The sequence below is a fragment of the Carassius auratus genome, chromosome 36 (genome assembly GCF_003368295.1).
Source record: "Carassius auratus strain Wakin chromosome 36, ASM336829v1, whole genome shotgun sequence".
In the NCBI taxonomy this organism is placed as follows: domain Eukaryota; kingdom Metazoa; phylum Chordata; class Actinopteri; order Cypriniformes; family Cyprinidae; genus Carassius; species Carassius auratus.
The window spans coordinates 5,585,304-5,610,854 of NC_039278.1; the positions used below are offsets into that span (position 1 = coordinate 5,585,304).

At 41.1% G+C, this 25,551-nt stretch overlaps 2 protein-coding genes across 3 annotated transcripts; both read right to left on the reverse strand.

Moving 5' to 3' along the window:
• Positions 1 to 3,342: 3,342 nt before the first annotated feature.
• LOC113055038 (keratin, type I cytoskeletal 13-like) lies at positions 3,343 to 12,058 on the reverse strand. Of its 2 annotated transcripts, XM_026220981.1 has the most exons (9): positions 10,813 to 12,058; positions 10,542 to 10,624; positions 10,052 to 10,208; positions 9,791 to 9,952; positions 9,516 to 9,641; positions 9,173 to 9,393; positions 9,038 to 9,051; positions 5,326 to 5,336; positions 3,343 to 3,502 (listed from the first exon to the last, which is right to left on the reverse strand). In XM_026220981.1, the coding sequence occupies exons 1-9, from the start codon at positions 11,320 to 11,322 to the stop codon at positions 3,374 to 3,376; spliced, it is 1,413 nt and encodes a 470-aa protein (XP_026076766.1). In that variant the 5' UTR covers positions 11,323 to 12,058; the 3' UTR covers positions 3,343 to 3,373. The 2 variants fall into 2 exon arrangements, with proteins under 2 accessions (XP_026076766.1, XP_026076765.1); XM_026220980.1 differs by lacking the exons at positions 3,343 to 3,502; positions 5,326 to 5,336 and adding an exon at positions 8,625 to 8,936.
• Positions 12,059 to 18,804: 6,746 nt separating this feature from the next.
• LOC113055040 (keratin, type I cytoskeletal 19-like) lies at positions 18,805 to 21,714 on the reverse strand. Its single transcript, XM_026220982.1, has 8 exons — positions 20,989 to 21,714; positions 20,718 to 20,800; positions 20,235 to 20,391; positions 19,975 to 20,136; positions 19,700 to 19,825; positions 19,357 to 19,577; positions 19,223 to 19,236; positions 18,805 to 19,121 (listed from the first exon to the last, which is right to left on the reverse strand). The coding sequence occupies exons 1-8, from the start codon at positions 21,472 to 21,474 to the stop codon at positions 18,883 to 18,885; spliced, it is 1,488 nt and encodes a 495-aa protein (XP_026076767.1). The 5' UTR covers positions 21,475 to 21,714; the 3' UTR covers positions 18,805 to 18,882.
• Between the last annotated feature and the right edge of the window lie 3,837 nt (positions 21,715 to 25,551).

Sequence of the window (25,551 nt, forward strand, 5' to 3'; positions counted from 1 at the left end):
GATACAGATGGGAGCTTTGTAAAGTAATACTTGTGAAAATACGGCAAGCATATTTAAAAACTAGTTCACTCTGCTCCACAGCTAATGTCAGTCTATTGTTCTGCTGTGCTGTACTCGAGGTGTCAGTGATCTCTAGATTGAGTATCAGCGCTGATGCTGCAGCTCTCGTCGGGTGCAGTGGCGCGCGCCTGTAATCCAAGCTGCTGGGAGACTGAGGCTGGCGGATCGCTTGAGTTCAGGGGTTCTGGACTGCAGTGGACTATGTTGATCAGGTGTCCACACTAAGTTCGGTATCGATATGGTGCTCCTGGGGGAGCTCGGGACCACCAGGTCGTCTAAGGAGGGGTGAACCGGCCCAGGTCGGAGACGGAGCAGGTCAAAGCCCCCGTGTCGATCAGTAGTGGGATCGCACCTGTGAATAGACACTGCAGTGCAGCCTGAGTGATACAGCGAGACCCAGACTTTTGTGTTTGTACCTGCAGGTGGATCAGTTAAGATTATTTAAAGATTTGACATAGTCTCACTTTCAAATGTGTAACCTTTTTTAAACTAGATATTTTCAGCAGCTGCATTTGCTTCTGTATATCGTGACAAATGACTGGTCCTATATCGCCTCTCTCTGGAAGATATGTGACATTTCTGTTCATATTCAACATCTGCATTCCATCACCAGCCGGTGGCGCTGTTTTACACGTTAAATCATAGATGTTTTACTGACTTTTTCTCAGTTGCTTTACAGTAGTGCATTTCTTGAATCATTCTCAATATCTGTAAACCAGTATGTGCATTTATCAAAACAATTCGTACAAACAGCACCACACAATGGAGCACATGCCTGTAACTTGCTCAAAATATTGATTTTATGTGCACAAGTGACTAAATGACTGACTAAAAGAAAAACCGTAACATTTTAAATATCTCTTGACTGGACAGGCCCACTGTCAGCACGCTGAATTATCATTTATTATTATTCAGTCATGTGTAGGATTTTGATTTACTGACTTTTTAAAGATTGTTTACACATTACAGAAATAGGAAAGAAAGATTGGACTAATACAATTGGATTTAGTTTTTGCACAAGCCAAGCATCAGGCAGTGTTACTTTAGGTACAGTCCCAAAAATGCCCTGTCACAGTTAGCTTTGTGGAAGAGCTCCATGTGATGGCCATAGTGGTCCGAGAAGATCCTCTCATGGTCCAGAGGTTCCTGTCACTGTCGCTCCGTGCCTCAGAGAAACATCCTGCGAAGCTCCCAAACCCTGGTAGCATCTGCCGCTTTGGCTTTAGGCAGCAGAATATGTATTTGGTAATATTACTTGCATGTTTGTTGACCACATACATCATGGAGCAAACTGGACAACGTACAAACTGTTGTGATTTCCAGCTTACTGAACAAGAAAAAAGTGGTGTTTAATTCATCAGTTTTTGATTTTCTTGTGAAAAGTGAGCATTGTGTAGTGGAATAGAGGCAGATCTGAATGATGGGCTCGACTGCAGCGCTGCCTCACATAACAGCAGAGAAAAGTGAGCATATCCCAGGAACAATAAGTAATGATTTCAAATTCAAAAATAAATTAAAAAAATATTCTCAATAAGACCAGTAACATGGATTAAGAAAATACACAGGGTCAAGTCCCTGAGCTTCCAGTTTAAAGAGAGTTTTCTGTCACAGCTGCTTCATAATTTCCTGATGTTGTATCAGCAGAACATGCATTAGTTTCAGTCACAGGTGCTCCAGAGGTTCCTGTCAGGACTGCAGCCAGTGCCACACCTGACACTTCAGTCTCTTAATTATTTTAATTCTTCCAGGAATATAAACAGCAAAGTTTGCCACAATAGAATTAATGAGCTGTGTGTACATGTGATAAACATACATGCAAATTATAAATAAAACACGTAAAAGGACAAGCTAAAAATCCAAAATTTTAGTAAATGATTCATGTATTAACCGGTAAGTTAATTTAGATTAAATAAAAGTCTGATGTATTAAAATGAATAAAAAAAATCTGCAACATAATATTTTGAATTAAACTTATGTTCAGATGTTTGGAAAACTTTTTGTGATGATCTGTTTGGAGATTAAAGCTTTGAGTTCACACAAAAATACCAAAGATATTTATTCAAAACTCTGCTCCACGGCTAATGTCAGTCTAGTGTTCTGCTGTGCTGTACTCCAGGTGTCAGTGATCTCTAGATTGAGTATCAGCGCTGATGCTGCAGCTCTCGTTGGGTGCAGTGGCGCGCGCCTGTAATCCAAGCTGCTGGGAGACTGAGGCTGGCGGATCGCTTGAGTTCAGGGGTTCTGGGCTGCAGTGGACTATGTTGATCAGGTGTCCACACTAAGTTCGGTATCGATATGGTGCTCCTGGGGGAGCTCGGGACCACCAGGTCGTCTAAGGAGGGGTGAACCGGCCCAGGTCAGAGATGGAGCAGGTCAAAGCCCCCGTGTCGATCAGTAGTGGGATCGCACCTGTGAATAGACACTGCAGTGCAGCCTGAGCGATACAGTGAGACCCAGACTTTTTTTTAGGACACTGTTTATAAAGAGATGAAAACATTTTACAGTCAAACTCATTTTAACTTGGCAAAAACATAATATTTTAATATTGTATCCATCTGGAAAAGATGTGAAATGTCGAGAAGTCTGTCCGAGATATATAATAGCAATTATATATCATTATTGTCATTGTCGTTTTTAAATGCTGACACTCTAGTGAGTTCTACTGTCCATTTCTGATAGGAAGGGGCATCCTCTGATTTCCAACTCCTGAGAATTATTTTTCTGGCAAACAGCAAACTGGTTTGGACCCAGGATTTTGTGTTTGTGTCTCTTATGTTGTTGTCTGTCCACCTAATATAAACAGTCTAGAACAGGGGTAGGCAAGTTCGGTCCTAGAGAGCCGCAGTCATGCAGAGTTCAGCTTCAACCCTAATCAAACACACTTGAACAAGCTCATCAACGTTATGTTGTGTGTGGGTAATCTGAAGTTATGTTACTGTTATTTCATGAGAAATGAATTATTTGAACCAATGCTTCTGCAAATGCAAGGCTTCTTTAAAGATATGAACTCAACATGCAACATTTTGAACACAAGACAGTCTGTTACAAATATTTTTTTTGTGTTTAGAGTTTTGAGAAATTACATCAGGGATCTGAAATTGGTGACAAAATTATTGTCAAATACTGCGTTAACCAAAAAAAAAAAAAAAAGGAAATTCACTTTTATTTTCAGAGACAGGTTTTTCTCCCATACAAAAACACAAAGGTGAGATTCTTTTGTTGTTCCTTGTCCCAATCTGTGTATTAACACTCTTTTAATATGAAATGTCTGTATGTGTTTGAATACTGTCTCACTAAACGACATGCTGTGCCTTTAGTAAGTACGGTGTGAAGTGGAGGTGGTTTGCTTTATTTGGATTGTTGGTCCACCAGTTTTGATAATCTTGGTACCACCAGAGGACTGAGATCCACCAGATGTGATAATGTGGGACCCACCAGAGGACTGAGATCCACCAGATGTGATAATGTGGGACCCACTGGAGGACTGAGATCCTCCTGAGACAGTGATAAAACCACCTGAAGGACAAGAGAGAAAGAGTCATCAATGTCTTGTCACGTACGGGAACACAGGAGACAGAAGATCCAAGTGCAGTGTGGTTTTATTAAGGGTAATCCAAATCGAGGTCAAACCAACCAAGGTCGTAACCAACATGATCCAAACAGAAACAAACAAACAAACAAACAGGAACAAGAACTGGAACTCAAGGACTAGGAAACGCGAGGAAACTAGGTGACAGAAAGTAAGGACTCCATCCAGACAATGGGAAACAGACCGGATTATATAGGCAGGGTAATGACTATCAAGTGAAGACGCCTGAGTGCAATTAACAGGAGTGCAATTACTGTGATGAAGGGACAAGGCTTGTGGGAATAGTAGTGCCTGCGGTGAGGTGGAGAAGTGAGACCACTAGTGGACACATACACTGACAATTCTACCACTTTATTTTATTTTATTTACATGTGTGCAATATTTTAATATTTATTTAGTATGTAGTAAAAAACATGAAGAAAAAGTAAAGCTTTCTACACTGAAAAAAATAAATAAATCATTCATCCAGTTAAAAAAAAATGGTAGGGTAATAAAAACTTGTCCTGAGGGGTTAAAGTTAAATATATATATATATATATATATATATATATATATATATATATATATATATATATATATATATATATATATATATATATATATATATATATATGTGAATCATTACCATATATATTTTAAAATGGATGAATTAAACAATCTTTTCATTAAAACTAAAAATGAAACCTTCTTTGCTTTAAACCTATATATGTGTGCAATTTTGTAATAGAGCATGCATTAAATGTTGAAACTAAATTATGTATTTGTATTGTATTTTGAGGAGCAAAGCAACTATTTTTTTAAGCTTCCTTCATAATATGGTTCTCGATTCTACATTTATATTTGAGAGAGACAGAGATGCTTGTTCTGCTGTGCTGTACTCGAGGTGTCAGTGATCTCTAGATTGAGTATCAGCGCTGATGCTGCAGCTCTCGTCGGGTGCAGTGGCGTGCGCCTGTAATCCAAGCTGCTGGGAGACTGAGGCTGGCGGATCGCTTGAGTTCAGGGGTTCTGGGCTGCAGTGGACTATGTTGATCAGGTGTCCACACTAAATTCGGTATTGATATGGTGCTCCTGGGGGAGCTCGGGACCACCAGGTCGTCTAAGGAGGGGTGAACCGGCCCAGGTCGGAGACGGAGCAGGTCAAAGCCCCCGTGTCGATCAGTAGTGGGATCGTGCCTGTGAATAGACACTGCAGTGCAGCCTGAGCGATACAGAGAGACCCAGACCTTTTTAGGACACTGTTTATAAAGAGATGAAAACATTTTACAGTCAAACTCATTTTAACTTGGCAAAAACATGGCACATGTAACACTTCTAATAATGTATCCACCTGGAAAAGATGTGAAATGTCGAGAAGTCTGTCAAAGATATATAATAGCAATTCTATATCATTATTGTCATTGTCATTGTTAAATGCAGACACTCTAGTGAGTTCTACTGTCCATTTCTGATAGGAAGGGGCATCCTCTGATTTCCAACTCCTGAGAATTATTTGTCTGGCAATCAGGGATGGACTAGGACAAAAAAAAAAAAAACGGCCCTGGACTTTGACTAGGCCCGGCCCAAAGCAATCGGCGCACGTAAAATCGACAACAACAACAGTAACGCCAGACATGAGTGTCAAAAGACTTTAATTGTGGCTCATGATACTATACCATCCAAATTATAGCAATAGCACTGATGTTGACTAGATGTTGAGCTGGAGTGGGTGTCTTTCTCTACTCTTGGTCTAAGCTAAACCTGAATAAACAAATGATGGAATAAAAAATAAAAAATCCAGTTTTATTCCAAGATAGCATTGAATAGATTATATAATATACTTTTATAACAGCATATTATACAATCTATTCCATGCTGTCTTAAAATGAATTTATTACTTAATAATCTTAATTTATGCAATAATTCATCTTACTGCACAGATAATAATAGCACATCTAAATGAAAATGCACCATTACAAATGTAACTTCTGTATTCAAAATCATCAAAGTTTGTAAGTATTAGCTGCAATGTTACCAACATTTTTAATAGTAAAAGCACAACATATTTCTTAATGTTAGCTACTGCATGTTACATTTCACAGCTAAAATGTTGAAGTTTAGCTGTTTTAACTACTGTAATTATAAAAAATGTAGCAACCTGAATATCACTTCCTAACATCATCCCTAGCAAGTAACTCTCTTTCTCCTCTCATGTTCCATACTTGGATCTGGATCTGCCTGTGGAACCAGCTCATCTTTCTGTCCCTCATCATCACTGGTGGCATGTTGCTGCATAGCTCTCTGGCTCACTTCTTCACTGCTGCTAATATTTAACTGCGAGGTGCTGCTCCTGGAAATTTTTCAGTTAGTCTGGGACATTAAGCGGCTTCAAAGTGTCAATCAAAATTCCACATTTTTTTTTCTCTCGCCTTCTCAGCCCCACCCTTTCCTTTCGTTTTTTTTTTTACCTGCAGCCGCGTTATGCATATTGTTTTTTTTTTTTCTATGTTTCTTCTATCTAACGTTAACGTCTTTGCTGTTCGTTTCTTCCTACTCTTCCAATTCTTCTTCTCTTTACTTGGCGGCCACGGCCAGTGCAGCTGGCATCCAACTTAAAGGTGCATTGCTGCCACCTACAGTACTGGACTGTGAAACAGATTAAGGCCGATTTATACTTCTGCATCGAGTGTATGCCGTAGTGTACGTTGTGGGCTACGCACGTAGGCGACACCGTCGTGAGCATTTATACTTTTGCGTATGTCTGTTTTGTTCTGCAGTTACACCGCCGAAACGCTAATTGACACGAGCGGGTTCCACTGTGTTTAAATTCCTTAGTGGGGGGAAAATAACAGGTAATGACTGTGTCCAAATTCAGGGACTGCATCCTCCTTAGGATCCTTCCTACCCGGTTGAAGGAGGAGGGGTCCTCCGACGACCGCAAAACCCGGAAGTCGGTGTTTGTGAATTTAGACAGCGTACCCTTCTTTCAGTTCCCTCCCTTACCCGTTGCTCATATCCTGTCGCCTAGCAACCATGACAGCGCTAAGCAAGAAGCGGGAAAATGGACAAACAAAGAGTTATTCTCCTCATTTTAATTATTTTGGAAGAAATAAAGCAATTAAATAAATTAAATACTTACTTTGCTCGTTGTTGGAGAGTTTTTTTTTATATCAGACTACAAGACAGTCATATCCAGGTAAGCCATTATAACCTATTTTTATATAAGGTTTTTTTTTTTTAAATGCCTAACTAGACAACCACTGAAAAATATATATATTTTTGAAAAGCCAGTTTTTAAAAAACTTACATCGAAAAGCATACTCCTCTCCCACTCCGCTACCGCTCGCTTCGTCCGCCATACGCTCTGCCGAAAATAATTATGGTATAGGTAGGACGTGAAAGGATCCATCACACCCATCCTTCGAATTCGGGGAAAAGGAGGACGTATTTGTGGGCTGCATTTGAAGGATCCTCAATTTGGACATCCTTCGCCGCGGCGCTGTGACGTAACATCCTTCAAATGAGTACTCCGAAGGATGTAGACCCTGAATTTGGACACAGCCAATGACTGCATGCGTGGCGGGTGGTGGGCCGGCCCGCCGGCCGTCCTGGAGTACCGGCCGTTCTGTGATTCTCCAGATCACACAGATGGTCAGTCCGCCTCTGCTGGCAATCAGCAAACTGATTTGGACCCAGGATTTTGTGTTTGTGTATCTTATGTTGTTGTCTGACCAACTGATATATACAGTCTAGGACAAAGTGAAATATGAAACTGTAAAACAAAGCAAATATGTTCATGAATTTTATTCCAGAACTCTTGCACTTTTGTCCAAGAGAGAATGAGCTAGATCACTATCCTCAACCTGTAAATGTCTTTTTAGAGGGTGATAGAGCTGGAAGCTGATGAAAACCATTCATATTTTTGGCGAAGCAGGCTTTCTTTAACCTGACCAAGACATGGAGGAGAGGTTGAGAGCCCAGCAGTTGAGAAGGGCCCAGAAAGATGTTCACTGGGGGCCCGACCACCCCCCACTGAATGTGATTTTGAGGAGGCCCATAGCAAAATCAGCGCAGTGGACCCAAATCTCTTAGCAACGGCACTGAGAGCAATTATGGTTTCAGGCCCATCCACAGTTCACCACCTTGTATTTACTCCCATAGTCTTCTTTCCTTACTGTAACCCGACTGAAGAATTGTTCTCCACATGGAGGTGGAAGGTTCTCAATAGTCTCCCTCACAAACAAGTCACTGTTCGCCAGGCCATGGATGATGCACAGGGACATCACAGGAGACCAGTGCCAGCCCTGGATTTGTCAGGCCAGAAGATTTTTTCCAAGAGTTTAGCTAATGAAAATATTTATTGTAATGAAGATGAGAACCTGTGGCCAAATCCACAAGACAAGGTTGATGAAAACATAGAAGTGCAGCGAGAAAAACTCTAGAAGACTTTTTAATGTACTATTTTTTTTTTCTTATCTAAATTTTTCTTATCTAAATATTGTAAAAATCCATGTTGTCAGTTGATTATTTCATCACTAATTTTCAGATTTTGTTCAATGATTCCAGTGTCTGTACTTTTCTTTCTCGTCTTTTACAATGATGTATGAATGTGTAGAACCACAATGAAAGCTGCATCACACATTTTGTACAACTATATTTAATGAATGTAAAACGTAAACAGTTAAATATCGGTATGTTGTGTGTGGGTGATCTAAAGTAATGTTCCTATGGTATTTCATGATAAATGAATTATTTGAACCAATGCTTCTGCAAATGCAAGGCTTCTTTAAAGATATGAACTCAACATGCAACATGAACATAGGACAGTCTGTTACAAATAATGTTTTGTGTTTAGAGTTTTGAGAAATGACTCCAAGGTTCTAAGAATTGGTGACAAAATGATTCTAAAAAACTGTAGGTGAAAAAAAAAACGTAGGAATTTTTTTTCTTGACAGCACTTTTATTTTCAAAGACAGGTTTTTCTCACATACAAAAACACAGCATTGAGTATCTTTCGATGTTCTGTTTAACAATCTGTGTATTAACACCTATTTAATATGAAATGTCTGTATGTGTTTGAATACTGTCTCACTAAACGACATGCTGTGCCTTTAGTAAGTACGATGTGAAGTGGAGGTGGTTTGCTTTATTTGGATTGTTGGTCCTCCAGTTTTGATAATCTTGGTACCACCAGAGGACTGAGATCCACCAGATGTGATAATGTGGGACCCACTGGAGGACTGAGATCCACCAGATGTGATAATGTGGGACCCACCAGAGGATTGAGATCCACCTGAGATGAATCCACCTAAAGGACAAGAGAGAAAGAGTCATTAATATGTAATATACAACATACACTGCCTAAAATTGACAATTCTACCACAATATACAAAGGGAGATTTCAGTTACCTGGAATTTGAGTTCTGGAAGAGTAGGAGAAAGAAAAAATGAATTAGTTAAGATGTTCCTGGGCAAGATAATAAAGCATAATCCATGCTCCACTGATTTTAACTTACATTAACTTTTATAAAGGTATCAACTTACTTAATATCTTGATTTTCCAGGAGGCTCCTGTAGGTGGCGATCTCCTGCTCCAGACGAGTCTTGATGTCCAGCAACAAGGCGTATTCTCGTCCCTGTTGCTCAATGCTAGCTTTCAACTGAGCCAACTCGGCTTCCAGCATGTTAATTTGGTTCTGGTAGCCTGCTAGCATAGCACTGTACCTAGCCTCTGTGTCTGCCAGTGAGTTTTCCAGTGCTGCTTTCTGTTTGAGAACATGAGAATAACATGAGAATAAAGCATAGTTTCTCTTATGTAATGTTTTCCTTCCTTTGTTTCAGATAATGTATCTAATCTCTCTCACTCTTCATTCCCCTTGTGTCTCACCATGCTGAGCTGAGACTGTAGCTCGATCTCCAGACTCTGTAAGGTGTTTCGCAGCTCTGTGACCTGTGACTTGGACGTCTGTATGATCTCTGTGCTGTGGATCACCTCTTTGTTCAATCCTGCCGTCTAAACAAAAGATAAAAACAATAGATCACAATCCAGACACTACTTCAGGTGACGTTCTGGAATATGTGGTTTATTATTCAGTGAAGTCAGGAGTCTTGCAGTATGTTTGATAGCAAAGTAGAATTCACAACCAACAGAGGATGTCTTACCTTGTTTTTAAACCAGTCTTCCTGTTCCCTGCGGTGTTTCTGAATGATGTTCTCGTAATGAGCACGAATCTCCTCCAGAACCTTGTTCAGATCTTGCTGAGGAGCAGCATCAACCTCTACGTTCACTGTGCCTGTCAGCTGTGCCCTCAGTGCAGCCAGCTCCTGTAATACCACAGAATCATGTATTATAATATTAAAATAATAGTCCAAACATTTAGGATCAGTTACACATAGATGATCTATCAGAAAACTGCTGTAAACCTCCTGGTGGTTCTTCTTCATAAATGCCAGCTCATCCTGCAGACCCTCGATCTGCATCTTCAGGTCAGTCTTTGTCAGGGCTGTGTGGTCCAGCAAGCGGCGCAGGTTAGCGATGTCAGCCTCCACAGACTGCCGCATCACCACCTCATGCTCATATCTGATTAGTGGAAAGGTGACATAGGAAATATAAACACCATTCATTGTTTAAACACAACCAATGTCTTAAAATACACACTTGCTAGTTTTTTTTTTTTTTTTTTTGCATTTTTAAAAGAAGTCTCTTATGCTCACCAAGCTTGAATGTATTTGAACAAAATAAAGCAAACCTGTTATACTGACATTTTAAAAACAGTTTTCTAGTGTAATATGTTTTAAAATGTCATTTTATTCTGCAGTATCAAAGCTGATTTGTTTTCAGTGTCACATGATCCTTCAGAAATCATTCTAATCTGCTGATTTGCTGTTGTGCTGGAACAGTTGTGTGACTTACTTCAGCCTGAAGTCATCAGCAGCCAGTTTAGAGTTGTCGATCTGCAGGAGGATGTTGGCGTTGTTGATGGTAGCATTTTTAATCTGAAATGTAGAATATATAAAACATAGGAAAATATATTAATATGGATACTTGCTTTCTATGGGCATATCATCAAACTCTGAGAAAGCAAGTGATGATTTGTGATCTCTTTTTCTGCTGCTATATGCAAAGGTATAATTGAAATAGAGCTTGCTAGTAATGTTTCATATTATTTCAGGCATCACTGTACCTTGTCCTTCAGGTCCTTGATGGTGTTCCAGTAGTTGCTGTAGTCCCTCTGTGCGATCGGCCCTTTCTTCTCATAGTACTCGCGGATCTGCCTCTCCAGGATGGCATTGGCAGCCTCCAGTGAGCGCACCTTCTCCAGGTAGGACGCTAGACGGTCGTTCAGGTTCTGCATGGTGGCCTTCTCATTCAGCTGAAAGTCGTTTACAACACAGCCTCCAGGCATTATACCTGCTACAAATCCTCCTCCATAACCTCCACCATATCCTGCACCGTATCCTCCACCATATCCTCCACCGTATCCTCCACCATATCCTGCACCGTATCCTCCACCATATCCTCCAATTCTGGACTGTAGTGAGGTGGAGGAGATGCGAGTGCCACCTCCTAGACTACCTCCATACACGCTATGGGCTTTCTGTGGAAAGACACCACCCTGACTCTTGGTGATAATGGACTTTGAGGTCACAGTCCTGGGAACTTTGGAGGATGTCGTGCGAACAGAGAGCGACATGACGGATGGATACAGAGATGAGATGAACCCAGAGAGGACACTGTAGGAAACTCTTAGAGTTGTCCAGACAAGGATGGCACCTTTGAGGCCAGCTGTGATCTCTTATAGAGATGCATCTCCAGGGCGGCTCCTGGACTTTGTGGGGGAGTGAAGGAGGAAGGGTGTGTGTGGGAGAGTGTATATGTGCCAGTCCCAGCTTTCACCACCAGCAGAGTTGAAACTTAAAGACTGGTTTTTAGGGTCCACCCTAATGAGGAAACTGCAAAGGAATGTATGTGTTAACTGTATGTACATGAGATGTACTCATCCTCAAGACTACAATGGAGGGAGTGCATTAAGACAATTAAGATTTCAACACACTGTGTGTATACAAGTTGTGTGTGTGTGTGTGTTTATGAGCATTTGGTACCACTTGAGGAAATCTCATTGACAGTTACAGGAAAAGGAGGCTGAGCTGGTCATGCAGGGTTTATAAATTTATAAACTCATCATTTTAAACCCAATTAAGAAGGATTTGGCAGACAGGTAGCTCCCTGAGGTGGTGTGAGATCATCCGTGGCAGTTTCACCACCCTTTTACAGGTCACACGGACCAACTTGATTATTTAGGTGCCCAGTACTGTTTTTAATTAGATAAATTAAACGTTCTTTTCATTAAAACTAAAAAATGAAACCTTCTTTGCTTTAAAAGCTATATATGTGTGCAATTTTGTTATAGAGCGTGCATTAAATGTCGAAACTAAATTATGTATTTGTTTTTTGAGGAGTAAAACAGCTATTTTTTTAAGCTTCTTTAATAATAAAGGTTTTCGATTCTACATTTATATTTGAGAGAGACAGAGATGCGTGTCCTGCTGTGCTGTACTCAAGGTGTCGGTGATCTCTAGATTGAGTATCAGCGCTGATGCTGCAGCTCTCGTCGGGTGCAGTGGCGTGTGCCTGTAATCCAAGCTGCTGGGAGACTGAGGCTGGCGGATCGCTTGAGTTCAGGGGTTCTGGGCTGCAGTGGACTATGTTGATCAGGTGTCCACACTAAGTTCGGTATCGATATGGTGTTCCTTGGGGAGCTCGGGACCACCAGGTCGTCTAAGGAGGGGTGAACCGGCCCAGGTTGGAGACGGAGCAGGTCAAAGCCCCCGTGTCGATCAGTAGTGGGATCGCGCTTGTGAATAGACACTGCAGTGCAGCCTGAGTGATACAGTGAGACCCAGACTTTTTTTTAGGACACCGTTTATAATAGACAAACTCAGAGATGAAAACATTTTACAGTCAAACTCATTTTAACATGGCAAAACATGGCAAATGTAGCACTTCTAATAATGCATCCATCTGGAAATTATGTGTAACGTCGAGAAGTCTGTCCAAGATATATCATTGTTATCCGTTTTTGTTTTTCCTGAAGTAAATGTATTTTAGTGATTAACAATTATTGATTCTCGGGCAAATTTCAGAATAGAATAAAGAATACAACATTTTATTCCGGTAACAAACCCAACCCAAACTAATCACCAAGTAGGCTTCGGCTTTAAGGTCACCACTTGGCTATCATTAAATACAGTTAAAGCATCCATCATTATATAATCAAAATAAAATTCAATAAATAAAATACATTAAATAAAATGAATAAATAAATTCAATAAATAACACATTAGATTTGCACTGTCACAAACAGTATATTTCTCACACAGTTATTACTGTCCCTTTTACAATACAAAATGATTGTAAAAAACTGTGCGTGAACCAAAAAAAAAAAAAAAAATCAAACAGGAAATTCACATTTATTTACAAAGACAGGTTTTTCTCCCATATAAAAACACAAAGGTGAGTTTCTTTTGTTGGTCCTTGTAACAATCTGTGTATTAACACATATTTAATATGAAATGTCTGCATGTGTTTGAATACTGTCTCACTAGACAACATGCTGTGCCTTCAGTAAGTACGGTGTGAAGTGGAGGTGCTTTATTAGGATTGTTGGTCCTCCAGTTTTGATAATCATGGTATCACCAGAGGACTGAGATCCACCAGATGTGATAATGTGGGACCCACCAGAGGACTGAGATCCACCAGATGTGATAATGTGGGACCCACCAGAGGACTGAGATCCACCAGATGTGATAATGTGGGACCCACCAGAGGATTGAGAGCCACCTGAGACAGTGATAAATCCACCTGAAGGACAAGAGAAAAAGAGTCATTAATGTGTAATATACAACATACACTGACAATTCTACCACTTTATTTTATTTTATTTACATGTGTGCAATATTTTAATATTTATTTAGTATAGTCAAAAACATGAAGAAAAAGTAAAGCTTTCTACACTGAAATTTTTTTTATAAATCATTCATCCAATTAAAAAAAAATGGTAGGGTAGTAATTCACATCTATATTTTTTAACTTACATAACTTACCCTGAGGGGTTAAAGTCATTAACATATATTTTTTTAATTGGATGAATTAAACAATCTTTTCATTAAAACTAAAAATGAAACCTTTTTTTTTCTTTAAACCTATATATGTGTGCAATTTTGTAATAGAGCATGCATTAAATGTCGAAACTAAATTATGTATTTGTATTGTATTTTGAGGAGTAAAACAACTATTTTTTTTATGCTTCCTTAATAATTTGGTTCTCGATTCTACATTTATATTTGAGAGAGACAGAGATGCTTGTTCTGCTGTGCTGTACTCGAGGTGTCAGTGATCTCTAGATTGAGTATCAGCGCTGATGCTGCAGCTCTCGTCGGGTGCAGTGGCGCGCGCCTGTAATCCAAGCTGCTGGGAGACTGAGGCTGGCGGATCGCTTGAGTTCAGGGGTTCTGGGCTGCAGTGGACTATGTTGATCAGGTGTCCACACTAAGTTCGGTATCGATATGGTGCTCCTGGGGGAGCTCGGGACCACCAGGTCGTCTAAGGAGGGGTGAACCGGCCCAGGTCGGAGACGGAGCAGGTCAAAGCCCCCGTGTCGATCAGTAGTGGGATCGCGCCTGTGAATAGACACTGCAGTGCAGCCTGAGCGATATAGCGAGACTCAGACTTTTGTGTTTGTACTTACAGGTGGATCAGTTAAGATTATTTAAAGATTTGACATAGTCTCACTTTCAAATGTGTAACCTTTTTTAAACTAGATATTTTCAGCAGCTGCATTTGCTTCTGTATATCGTGACAAAGGACTGGTCCTATATCGCCTCTCTCTGGAAGATATGTGACATTTCTGTTCATATTCAACATCTGCATTCCATCACCAGCCGGAGACGCTGTTTTACACGTTAAATCATAGATGTTTTACTGACTTTTTCTCAGTTGCTTTACAGTTGTGCATTTCTTGAATCATTCTCAACATCTGTAAACCAGTATGTGTATTTATCAAAACAATTCGTACAAACAGCACCACACAATGGAGCACATGCCTGTAACATGCTCAAAATATTGATTTTATGTTGTGTACAAGTGACTAAATGACTGACTAAAAGAAAAACTATAACATTTTAAATATCTCTTGACTGGACAGGCCCACTGTCTGCACGCTGAATTATCATTTATTATTATTCAGTCATGTGTAGGATTTTGATTTACTGACTTTTTAAAAATTTTATAGGATACTCGTTACAGAAATATGAAAGAAAGATTGGACTATTACAATTGGATTTAGTTTTTATACAAGCCAAGCATCAGGCAGTGTTACTTGTTTAGCTACAGTCCCAAAAATGCCCTGTCACACTCAGCTTTGTGGAAGAGCTCCATGTGATGGCCATCGTGGTCCCAGAAGATCCTCTCATGGTCCAGAGGTTCCTGTCACTCTCGCTCCGTGCCTCAGAGAAACATCCTGCGAAGCTCCCAAACCCTGGAAGCATCTGCCGCTTTGGCTTTAGGCAACAGAATATGTATTTGGCAATATTACTTGCATGTTTGTTGACCACATACATCATGGAGTAAACTGGACAACGTACAAACTGTTGTGATTTCCAGCTTACTGAACAAGAAAAAAGTGGTGTTTAATTCATCGATTTTTGAACGAGCTGTGTGTACATGTGATAAATATACATGCAAATTATAAATAAAACAGGTAATAAACCAGCTAAACTAAATCCAAAATTTTAGTAAATGATTCATGTATTAACCTGTATGTTAATTTAGATTAAATAATAGTCCGAAGTATTAAAATTAATAAAAATATCAGCAACATAATATTTAGAATTAAACTTATGTTCAGATGTTTGGAAAACTATTTGTGATGATCTGTTTGGAGATTAAAGCTTTGGAAATGTACTACTACACAAAAATACCAAAGATATTTATTCAAAACTCTGCTCCACAGCTAATGTCAGTGTACTGTTCTGCTGTGCTGTACTCGAGGTGTCGGTGATCTCTAGATTGAGTATCAGCGCTGATGCTGCAGCTCTCGTCGGGTGCAGTGGCGCGCGCCTGTAATCCAAGCTGCTGGGAGACTGAGGCTGGCGGATCGCTTGAGTTCAGGGGTTCTGGACTGCAGTGGACTATGTTGATCAGGTGTCCACACTAAGTTCGGTATCGATATGGTGCTCCTGGGGGAGCTCGGGACCACCAGGTCGTCTAAGGAGGGGTGAACCGGCCCAAGTCGGAGACGGAGCAGGTCAAAGCCCCCGTGTCGATCAGTAGTGGGATCGCACCTGTGAATAGACACTGCAGTGCAGCCTGAGCGATAAAGCGAGACACAGACTTTTTTTAGGATGCTGTTTATAATAGACAAACTCAGAGATTAAAACATTTTACAGTCAAACTCATTTTAACTTGGCAAAAACATGGCACATGTAACACTTCTAATAATGTATCCACCTGGAAAAGATGTGACATGTCGAGAAGTCTGTCAAAGATATATAATAGCAATTCTATATCATTATTGTCATTGTCATTAAATGCAGACACTCTAGTGAGTTCTACTGTCCATTTCTGATAGGAAGGGGCATCCTCTGATTTCCAACTCCTGAGAATTATTTGTCTGGCAATCAGGGATGGACTAGGACAAAAAAAAAAAAAACGGCCCTGGACTTTGACTAGGCCCGGCCCAAAGCAATCGGCGCACATAAAATCGACAAAAACAACAGTAACGCCAGACATGAGTGTCAAAAGACTTTAATTGTGGCTCAAGATACTATACCATCCAAATTATAGCAATAGCACTGATGTTGACTAGATGTTGAGCTGGAGTGGGTGTCTTTCTCTGCTCTTGGTCTAAGCTCAACCTGAATAAACAAATGATTGAATAAAAAAAAAATCCAGTTTTATTCCACGATAGCATGGAATAGATTATATAATATGCTTTTATAACAGCTTATTATACAATCTATTCCATGCTGCCTTAAAATGAATTTATTACTTAATAATCTTAATTTATGCAATAATTCATCTTACTGCACAGATAATAATAGCACATCTAAATGAAAATACACCATTACAAATGTAACTTCTGTATTCAAAATCATCAAAGTTTGTAAGTATTAACTGCAATGTTACCAACATTTTTAAAAGTAAAAGTACAACATATTTCTTAATGTTAGCTACTGCATGTTACATTTCACAGCTAAAATGTTGAAGTTTAGCTGTTTTAACTACTGTAATTATAAAAAATGTAGCAACCTGAATATCACTTCCAAACATCATCCCTAGCAAGTAACTCTTTCTCCTCTCATGTTCCATACTTGGATTAACGTCTTTGCTGTTCGTTTCTTCCTACTCTTCCAATTCTTCTTCTCTTTACTTGGCGGCCACGGCCAGTGCAGCTGGCATCCAACTTAAAGGTGCATTGCTGCCACCTACAGTACTGGAGTGTGAAACAGATTAAGGCCGATTTATACTTCTGCGTCAAATATACGCCGTGGTGTACGTTGTGGGCTACGCACGTAGGCGACATCGTCGTGAGCATTTATACTTTTGCGTATGTCTGTTTTGCTCTGCAGTTACACCGCCGAAACGCTAGTTGACACGAGCGGGTTCCACTGTGTTTAAATTCCTTAGTGGGGGGAAAAAAACAGGTAATGACTGCATGCGTGGCGGGTGGTGGGCCGGCCCGCCGGCCGTCCTGGAGTACCGGCCGTTCTGTGATTCTCCAGATCACACAGATGGTCAGTCCGCCCCTGCTGGCAATCAGCAAACTGGTTTGGACCCAGGATTTTGTGTTTGTGTATCTTATGTTGTTGTCTGACCAACTGATATATACAGTCTAGGACAAAGTGAAATATGAAACTGTAAAACAAAGCAAATATGTTCATGAATTTTATTCCAGAACTCTTGCACTTTTGTCCAAGAGAGAATGAGCTAGATCACTATCCTCAACCTGTAAATGTCTTTTTAGAGGGTGATAGAGCTGGAAGCTGATGTCATCATATTTATTTATTTTAATCATATTTTTAGTGAAGCAGGCTTTCTTTAACCTGACCAAGACATGGAGGAGAGGTTGAGAGCCCAGCAGTTGAGAAGGGCCCAGAAAGATGTTCACTGGGGGCCCGACCACCCCCCACTGAATGTGATTTTGAGGAGGCCCATAGCAAAATCAGTGCAGTACCCAAATCTCTTAGCAACTGCACTGAGAGCAATTATGGTTTCAGGCCCATCCACAGTTCACCACCTTGTATTTACTCCCATAGTCTTCTTTCCTTACTGTAACCCGACTGAAGAATTGTTCTCCACATGGAGGTGGAAGGTTCTCAATAGTGTCCCTTACAAACAAGTCACTGTTCTCCAGGCCATGGATGATGCACAGGGACATCACAGGAGACCAGTGCCAGGCCTGGATTTGTCAGGCCAGAATATTTTTCCCAAGAGTTTAGCTAATGAAAACATTTATTGTAATGAAGATGAGAACCTGTGGCCAAATCCACAAGACAAGGTTGATGAAAACATAGAAGTGCAGCGAGAAAAACTCTAGAAGACTTTTTAATGTACTATATATTTTTTCTTATCTAAATTTTTCTGGACTAAACGTTTTAAAATCCATGTTGTGAGTTGATTTCATCAATATTTTTAAGATTTTGTTCAATGATTCCAGTGTCTGTACTTTTCTTTCTCGTCTTTTACAATGATGTATGAATGTGTAGAACCACAATGAAAGCTGCATCACACATTTTGTACAAATATATTTAATGAATGTAACAACTAAACAGTTAATATGGGTATGTTGTGTTTGGGTGATCTAAAGTAATGTTCCTATGGTATTTCATGATAAATGAATTATTTGAACCAATGCTTCTGCAAATGCAAGGCTTCTTTAAAGATATGAACTCAACATGAAACATGAACACAGGACAGTCTGTTACAAATAATGTTTTGTGTTTAGAGTTTTGAGAAATGACTCCAAGGTTCTAGAAATGAGTGAAAAATGATTGTAAAAAACTGTAGGTGAATTTTTTTTTTTTTTTTTTCTTGACAGCACTTTTATTTTCAAAGACAGGTTTTTCTCACATACAAAAACACAACAGTGAGTGTCTTTCGATGTTATTTGTAACAATCTGTGTATTAACACTCATTTAATATGAAATGTCTGTATGTGTTTGAATACTGTCTCACTAAACGACATGCTGTGCCTTTAGTAAGTACGGTGTGAAGTGGAGGTGGTTTGCTTTATTTGGATTGTTGGTCCTCCAGTTTTGATAATCTTGGTACCACCAGAGGACTGAGATCCACCAGATGTGATTATGTGGGACCCACCAGAGGACTGAGATCCACCAGATGTGATTATGTGGGACCCACCAGAGGACTGAGATCCACCAGATGTGATAATGTGGGACCCACCAGAGGACTGAGATCCACCTGAGATGAATCCACCTAAAGGACAAGAGAGAAAGAGTCATTAATATGTAATATACAACATACACTGCCTAAAATTGACAATTATACCAAAATATACAAAGAGAGATTTCAGTTACCTGGAATTTGAGTTCTGGAAGAGTAGGAGAAAGAAAAAATGAATTAGTTAAGATGTTCCTGGGCAAGATAATAAAGCATAATCCATGCTCCACTGATTTTAACTTACATTAACTTTATAAAGGTATAAACTTACTTAATGTCTTGATTTTCCAGGAGGCTCCTGTAGGTGGCGATCTCCTGCTCCAGACGAGTCTTGATGTCCAGCAACAAGGCGTATTCTCGTCCCTGTTGCTCAATGCTAGCTTTCAACTGAGCCAACTCGGCTTCCAGCATGTTAATTTGGTTCTGGTAGCCTGCTAGCAAAGCACTGTACCTAGCTTCTGTGTCTGCCAGTGAGTTTTCCAGTGCTGCTTTCTGTTTGAGGACATGAGAATAGCATGAGAATAAAGCATAGTTTCTCTTATGTAATGTTTTCCTTCCTTTGTTTCAGATAATGTATCTAATCTCTCTCACTCTTCATTCCCCTTGTGTCTCACCATGCTGAGCTGAGACTGTAGCTCGATCTCCAGACTCTGTAAGGTGTTTCGCAGCTCTGTGACCTGTGACTTGGACGTCTGTATGATCTCTGTGCTGTGGATCACCTCTTTGTTCAATCCTGCCGTCTAAACAAAAGATAAAAACAACAGATCACAATTCAGACACTACTTCAGGTGACGTTCTGGAATATGTGGTTTATTATTCAGTGAAGTCAGGAGTCTTGCAGTATGTTTGATGGCAAAGTAGAATTCACAACCAACAGAGGATGTCTTACCTTGTTTTTAAACCAGTCTTCCTGTTCCCTGCGGTGTTTCTGAATGATGTTTTCGTAATGAGAACGAATCTCCTCCAGAACCTTGTTCAGATCTTGCTGAGGAGCAGCATCGACCTCTACGTTCACTGTGCCTGTCAGCTGTGCCCTCAGTGCAGCCAGCTCCTGTAATACCACAGAATCATGTATTATAATATAAAATAATAGTCCAAACATTTAGGATCAGTTACACATAGATGATCTATCAGAAAACTGCTGTAAACCTCCTGGTGGTTCTTCTTCATAAATAGCAGCTCTTCTTCCAGACCCTTGATCTGCATCTCCAGGTCAGTCTTTGTCAGGGCTGTGTGGTCCAGCAAGCGGCGCAGGTTAGCGATGTCAGCCTCCACAGACTGCCGCATCACCACCTCATGCTCATATCTGATTGGTGGAAAGGTGACATAGGAAATATAAACACCATTCATTGTTTAAACACAACCAATGTCTTAAAATACACACTTGCTAGTTTTTTTTTAAGCATTTTTAAAAGAAGTCTCTTATGCTCACCAAGCTTGAATGTATTTGAACAAAAATACAGCAAACCTGTTATACTGACATTTTTAAAACTCTTTTCTATTGTAATATGTTTTAAAATGTAATTTTATTTACGTGATGTCAAACTGATTTGTTTTCAGTGTCACATGATCCTTCAGAAATCATTCTAATCTGCTGATTTGCTGTTGTGCTGAAACAGTTGTGTGACTTACTTCAGCCTGAAGTCATCAGCAGCCAGTTTAGAGTTGTCGATCTGCAGGAGGATGTTGGCGTTGTTGATGGTAGCATTTTTAATCTGAAATGTAGAATATATAATACATAGGAAAATATATTAATATGGATACTTGCTTTCTATGGGCATATCATCAAACTCTGAGAAAGCAAGTGATGATTTGTGATCTCTTTTTCTGCTGCTATATGCAAAGGTATAATTGTAATAGAGCTTGCTAGTAATGTTTCATATTATTTCAGGCATCACTGTACCTTGTCCTTCAGGTCCTTGATGGTGTTCCAGTAGTTGCTGTAGTCCCTCTGTGCGATCGGCCCTTTCTTCTCATAGTACTCCCGGATCTGCCTCTCCAGGATGGCATTGGCAGCCTCCAGTGAGCGCACCTTCTCCAGGTAGGACGCTAGACGGTCGTTCAGGTTCTGCATGGTGGCCTTCTCATTCAGCTGAAAGTAGTTTACAACACAGCCTCCAGGCATTATACCTGCTACAAATCCTCCACCATAACCTCCACCATATCCTCCACCGTATCCTCCACCATATCCTGCACCGTATCCTCCACCAAATCCTCCAATTCTGGACTGCAGTGAGGTGGAGGAGATGCGGGTGCCACCTCCTAGACTACCTCCATACACGCTATGGGCTTTCTGTGGAAAGACACCACCCTGACTCTTGGTGATAATGGACTTTGAGGTCACAGTCCTGGGAACTTTGGAGGATGTCGTGCGAACAGAGAGCGACATGACGGATGGATACAGAGATGAGATGAACCCAGAGAGGACACTGTAGGAAACTCTTAGAGTTGTCCAGACGAGGATGGCACCTTTGAGGCCAGCTGTGATCTCTTATAGAGATGCATCTCCAGGGCGGCTCCTGGACTTTGTGGGGGAGTGAAGGAGGAAGGGTGTGTGTGGGAGAGTGTATGTGTGCCAGTCCCAGCTTTCACCACCAGCAGAGTTGAAACTTAAAGACTGGTTTTTAGGGTCCACCCTAATGAGGAAGCTGCAAAGGAATGTATGTGTTAACTGTATGTACATGAGATGTACTCATCCTCAAGACTACAATGGAGGGAGTGCATTAAGACAATTAAGATTTCAACACACTGTGTGTATAGAAGCTGTGTGTTTGTGTGTGTGTGTGTGTGTGTGTGTTTATTAACATTTGCAAGTGTTTTGTACCACTTGAGGAAATCTCATTGACAGTTAGATACAGAAAAAGGAGGATGAGCTGGTCATGCGGGCTTTATAAATTTATAAACTCATCATTTTAAACACAATTAAGAAGGATTTGGCAGACAGGTAGCTCCCTGAGGTGATGTGAGATCATCCGTGGCAGTTTCACCACCCTTTTACAGGTCACACAGACCAACTTGATTACTTGTGTGCCCAGTTCCTTTTTATTTTTATCAAATTTTATTGTGTGTGTTTCATATGTTCAATATTTTAATATTTATTTAGCATGTAGTCAAAACATAAAGAAAAAGTAAAGCTTTCTTCACTGACAAAAAATAAATTAATCCAATTAAAAAATATGTCGGGTTGTAGTGAATGTTACAGACATAATTTACCTCTGTTATTAAGTGTAGTTCTGTACACTGTGTTTCTGCATCACCAATCAGGGATCGCAGTCCCTTTAAATGTTTGGAATGCGTGATGACGTGGAATGCTGGTCAGCGTCATTGTTCTGTGTGCACGTTTTTTTCTCCTTGAAAAATAAATGACCCGCATTCGTGTGCTCAAAGTGAGAAGTTGTCTATTGCAAATTACTGCAGTTTCCACACTGGTGTCCCCAACATTAGTCAGCTGGACGTATCCAGAGACATGACACGATCGTGACCATGAATGCGGTCACACTCAAACACCTTTTGTTCCTCCAAAGTAACAAAATATTATTACGTTGTGTCTGCTCTCGGATATTCAACAGCATCCAGAGTGGGGAGCCTTCTTACAAATCCTCCCGAAAATATGAAGTATACACCACTTAAAGCTCACCTGTTGAAAACGTTTGAACTGTTGGATGCTGAGAGGGGCCAGCAGGGTTTTCTCACTTCAAGGACTGGGTGACAGCAAACCATCCGAGCTCATGGACCGCATGCTGGATCTTGTGGGTGAACACAAACTTGATTTTCTTTTCATCCAGCTTTTCCTGCATCAGCTGCCTTCCCAAGTGAGAGCTGCATTAGCCAACACCTAGCTGAAGAGACTGATAAATATTTCCTGGTGAGCCAGGGACATTGTGCATCCATACTTTTTTTCCGCGCACATATGTTTGTGATGCAGGATGACTCCACATTCATTGCTGTGACCACTTCTCATCGGCATCTGTCTTGTGTTTCTATCATGCAAAGTTTGGAACCAAGGCTAACAAATGCTGTCCACTATGCAGTTTCAGTGTTCCAGGGAATGCCAGGGCCAGCACTCAGTAGTGGCCATGTGTGTCGGCCGCTTAGGCAGGCTGCTTTTCATCCGCGATAGCATCTCCGGATGCCATTTTCTGAGCGACACTGGAGCACAAAGGAGTGCCCTCCCTGCATCCCATTTGGGCATGGTAACCTACAGCCACGGCCCCACTATGGAAGCTGCCAATGGTAGCCCCATCTACACATATGGAATGAGGTATTTCGAATTTTGTTTTTGGAGGACAGTATTTCGGTTGGTACTTTGTTACTGCAAAGTTTGCCGTTCCCCACCTCAGTGCTGATTTTTTTGTGTGCACATGGACTGTTGGTGGATGTAAAGAACCACCATCTGATTGATGCTGTCACATTTTGTTCTTATATGTGCATGCTCAGAAAGGCAGCCTCCATACGACTCTCAGCTTCTGATGATTTCCAACGTCTACTGGCCAGTTTCCCAGCCCTCACTCAGGCAACTTTCTCTGCATCTACTGTGAAGCATGGTGTGGAGCACCATCTCGCCACTACTGGTCCACCTGTCTATGCCCGTGCTCAGCACCTCGACCTGACCAAGCTTGCTGTTGCAAAGGCTGAGTCTGCAAACATGGAATGCCTGGGCACAGTACTGCCAAGTGCCAGCTTGGTCTCTCCACCATCGACTTCCTAGATCACTAAGTACGGGGCAGTTCCTCTCCCATCAAAGGTGGAGGCAGTCATACAGTTCCCACGTCCCCCACTCACTGTAAAATCCCAGCAGGAGTTCCTTGACATAGTGAATTTTTTATCACCGCTTCATCCCACGATCCACTGAGCTCATGGGGCCATTGCACGAGGCCTTGAAAGGGAGACCCAAACACGCTGTGGACTGGACTGAGAGCAGAGTTAAGGCTTTTGATGCCATTAAAGCACCACTAAGCCCCTTTCACACTGCATGTCGGACCTGCAATATTTCCGGAACATTGCCGGGTCGCCTTCTGTGTGAAAGCAACCACGTCCCGGAATTGATTACCGAATTGAAACCGGGTCGGGGACCTAGTAACATTGCAGGGTTCGACGCGGGACAAGCGCTGTGTGAACAAAAGCCAGATCTAATTCGGTATCGAAGTGATGACGTTCGTTATCGCGCGACTCTTTTACCAGCTGTTTTGAAGGAAGATCAACATTCGCAACTAAAACATATGTGCAAACTGTAATGAAGCAGAGATCAGTTAGTTCCTCACTTTCCGCGCTGACGCCGAGATCGTTTGCTTGCTTCAGTAAAAGTATAACGTGCCTAGCGTTGTCGACTCGTACATTACACGTCATGAGCTGATGTCACGTGCCGTTACGGGATCTTCAAGGGTTGTGTGTGAAAGCACGCACATATACCGGGTCATCACTGGCAGTGTGAAAGTGCCAAATCTAGCGACCAGGGAACAATTGCAGGAACACTTTACCCCTGTATTTGCCGGAATGGCCGTGTGAAAGGGGCTTTAGTGAATGCCACCATGTTAGGGCATCATTCTTCTACAGCCCCCATTGCCATCACCTCGGACGCCAAGCCTCAAGAAGTTTCAAGTTTGTATTTATTCATATAGCACATTTAAAAACAGCAAGCAGGGCTGACCAAAGTGCTGAACAATACACAAGATAATAATAATAAAAAAAACACTTTCATGACATGATATCACAATGAATAAAAAGCTAAAGAAAAAAGTAGGTTTTAAGAGAAGATTTAAAAACAGTTTGAGATTGAGCCATTCGGATGTAATCTGGACATTAGGGACTGGACTAACACCTCTATTGAGTGTCAACGGGCCAAAGTACACCGTCACACAAAAGCCCCGTTAGAATCATTCCCGGTTCCTAAGAGGCGTTTTGACTACGTAAACATAGACCTGGTTGGTCCTCTGCCCTCCTCTCAAGGTTTCACATATCTGTTAACCATGCCTGAGGCTGTGCCACTGACATCGGTGGCATCTGATAAGATGATATGGGCATTTATTGTCACCTGGATTGCTCGTTTTGCTTTGGGATGCTGTCGGAGTGAGACTCCACCACTGCATTTACCCACAGGCAAACAGACTCTGTGAACGTTTTCATAGATCGATGAAGGCTGCCCTGCATGCCAGCCTCAAAGACAGCAACTGGGTTGACAAGCTTCTGTGGGTAATGCTGGGAATCAGGACTGCACCAAAGAAGGACCTTCATCCGTGGAACTTGTTTATGGACAGCGCTGCGAGTGCAAGGGGATTTTGTCCCTAGCACCACAGTTCCCTGGTCTGCTACTCTTCTGCGGTCTATTCTACTGGATAATGCGAGGCTTTATGCACCTGTCCCTACTTCCTGTCACGGGCCTCCCTCAATTGCACATCCCCACTTGGCTTCAAACAGCCAATTATGTTTCATTCACCATGATGCACACAGGGGACCACAATGCCCGACC

Coding starts and splice junctions, on each gene's coding strand:
- LOC113055038 (XM_026220980.1), bottom strand. CDS start 11,322: ATGTCGCTCTCTGTTCGCACGACATCCTCCAAAGTTCCCAGGACTGTG. Junction 9,953..10,051: donor TGAAGAAGAACCACCAGGAG/GTTTACAGCAGT, acceptor GTGGTATTACAG/GAGCTGGCTGCACTGAGGGC. Junction 9,394..9,515: donor TACAGTCTCAGCTCAGCATG/GTGAGACACAAG, acceptor GTTCTCAAACAG/AAAGCAGCACTGGAAAACTC.
- LOC113055040 (XM_026220982.1), bottom strand. CDS start 21,474: ATGTCGCTCTCTGTTCGCACGACATCCTCCAAAGTTCCCAGGACTGTG. Junction 20,801..20,988: donor TCAAGGACCTGAAGGACAAG/GTACAGTGATGC, acceptor TCTACATTTCAG/ATTAAAAATGCTACCATCAA. Junction 19,578..19,699: donor TACAGTCTCAGCTCAGCATG/GTGAGACACAAG, acceptor GTCCTCAAACAG/AAAGCAGCACTGGAAAACTC.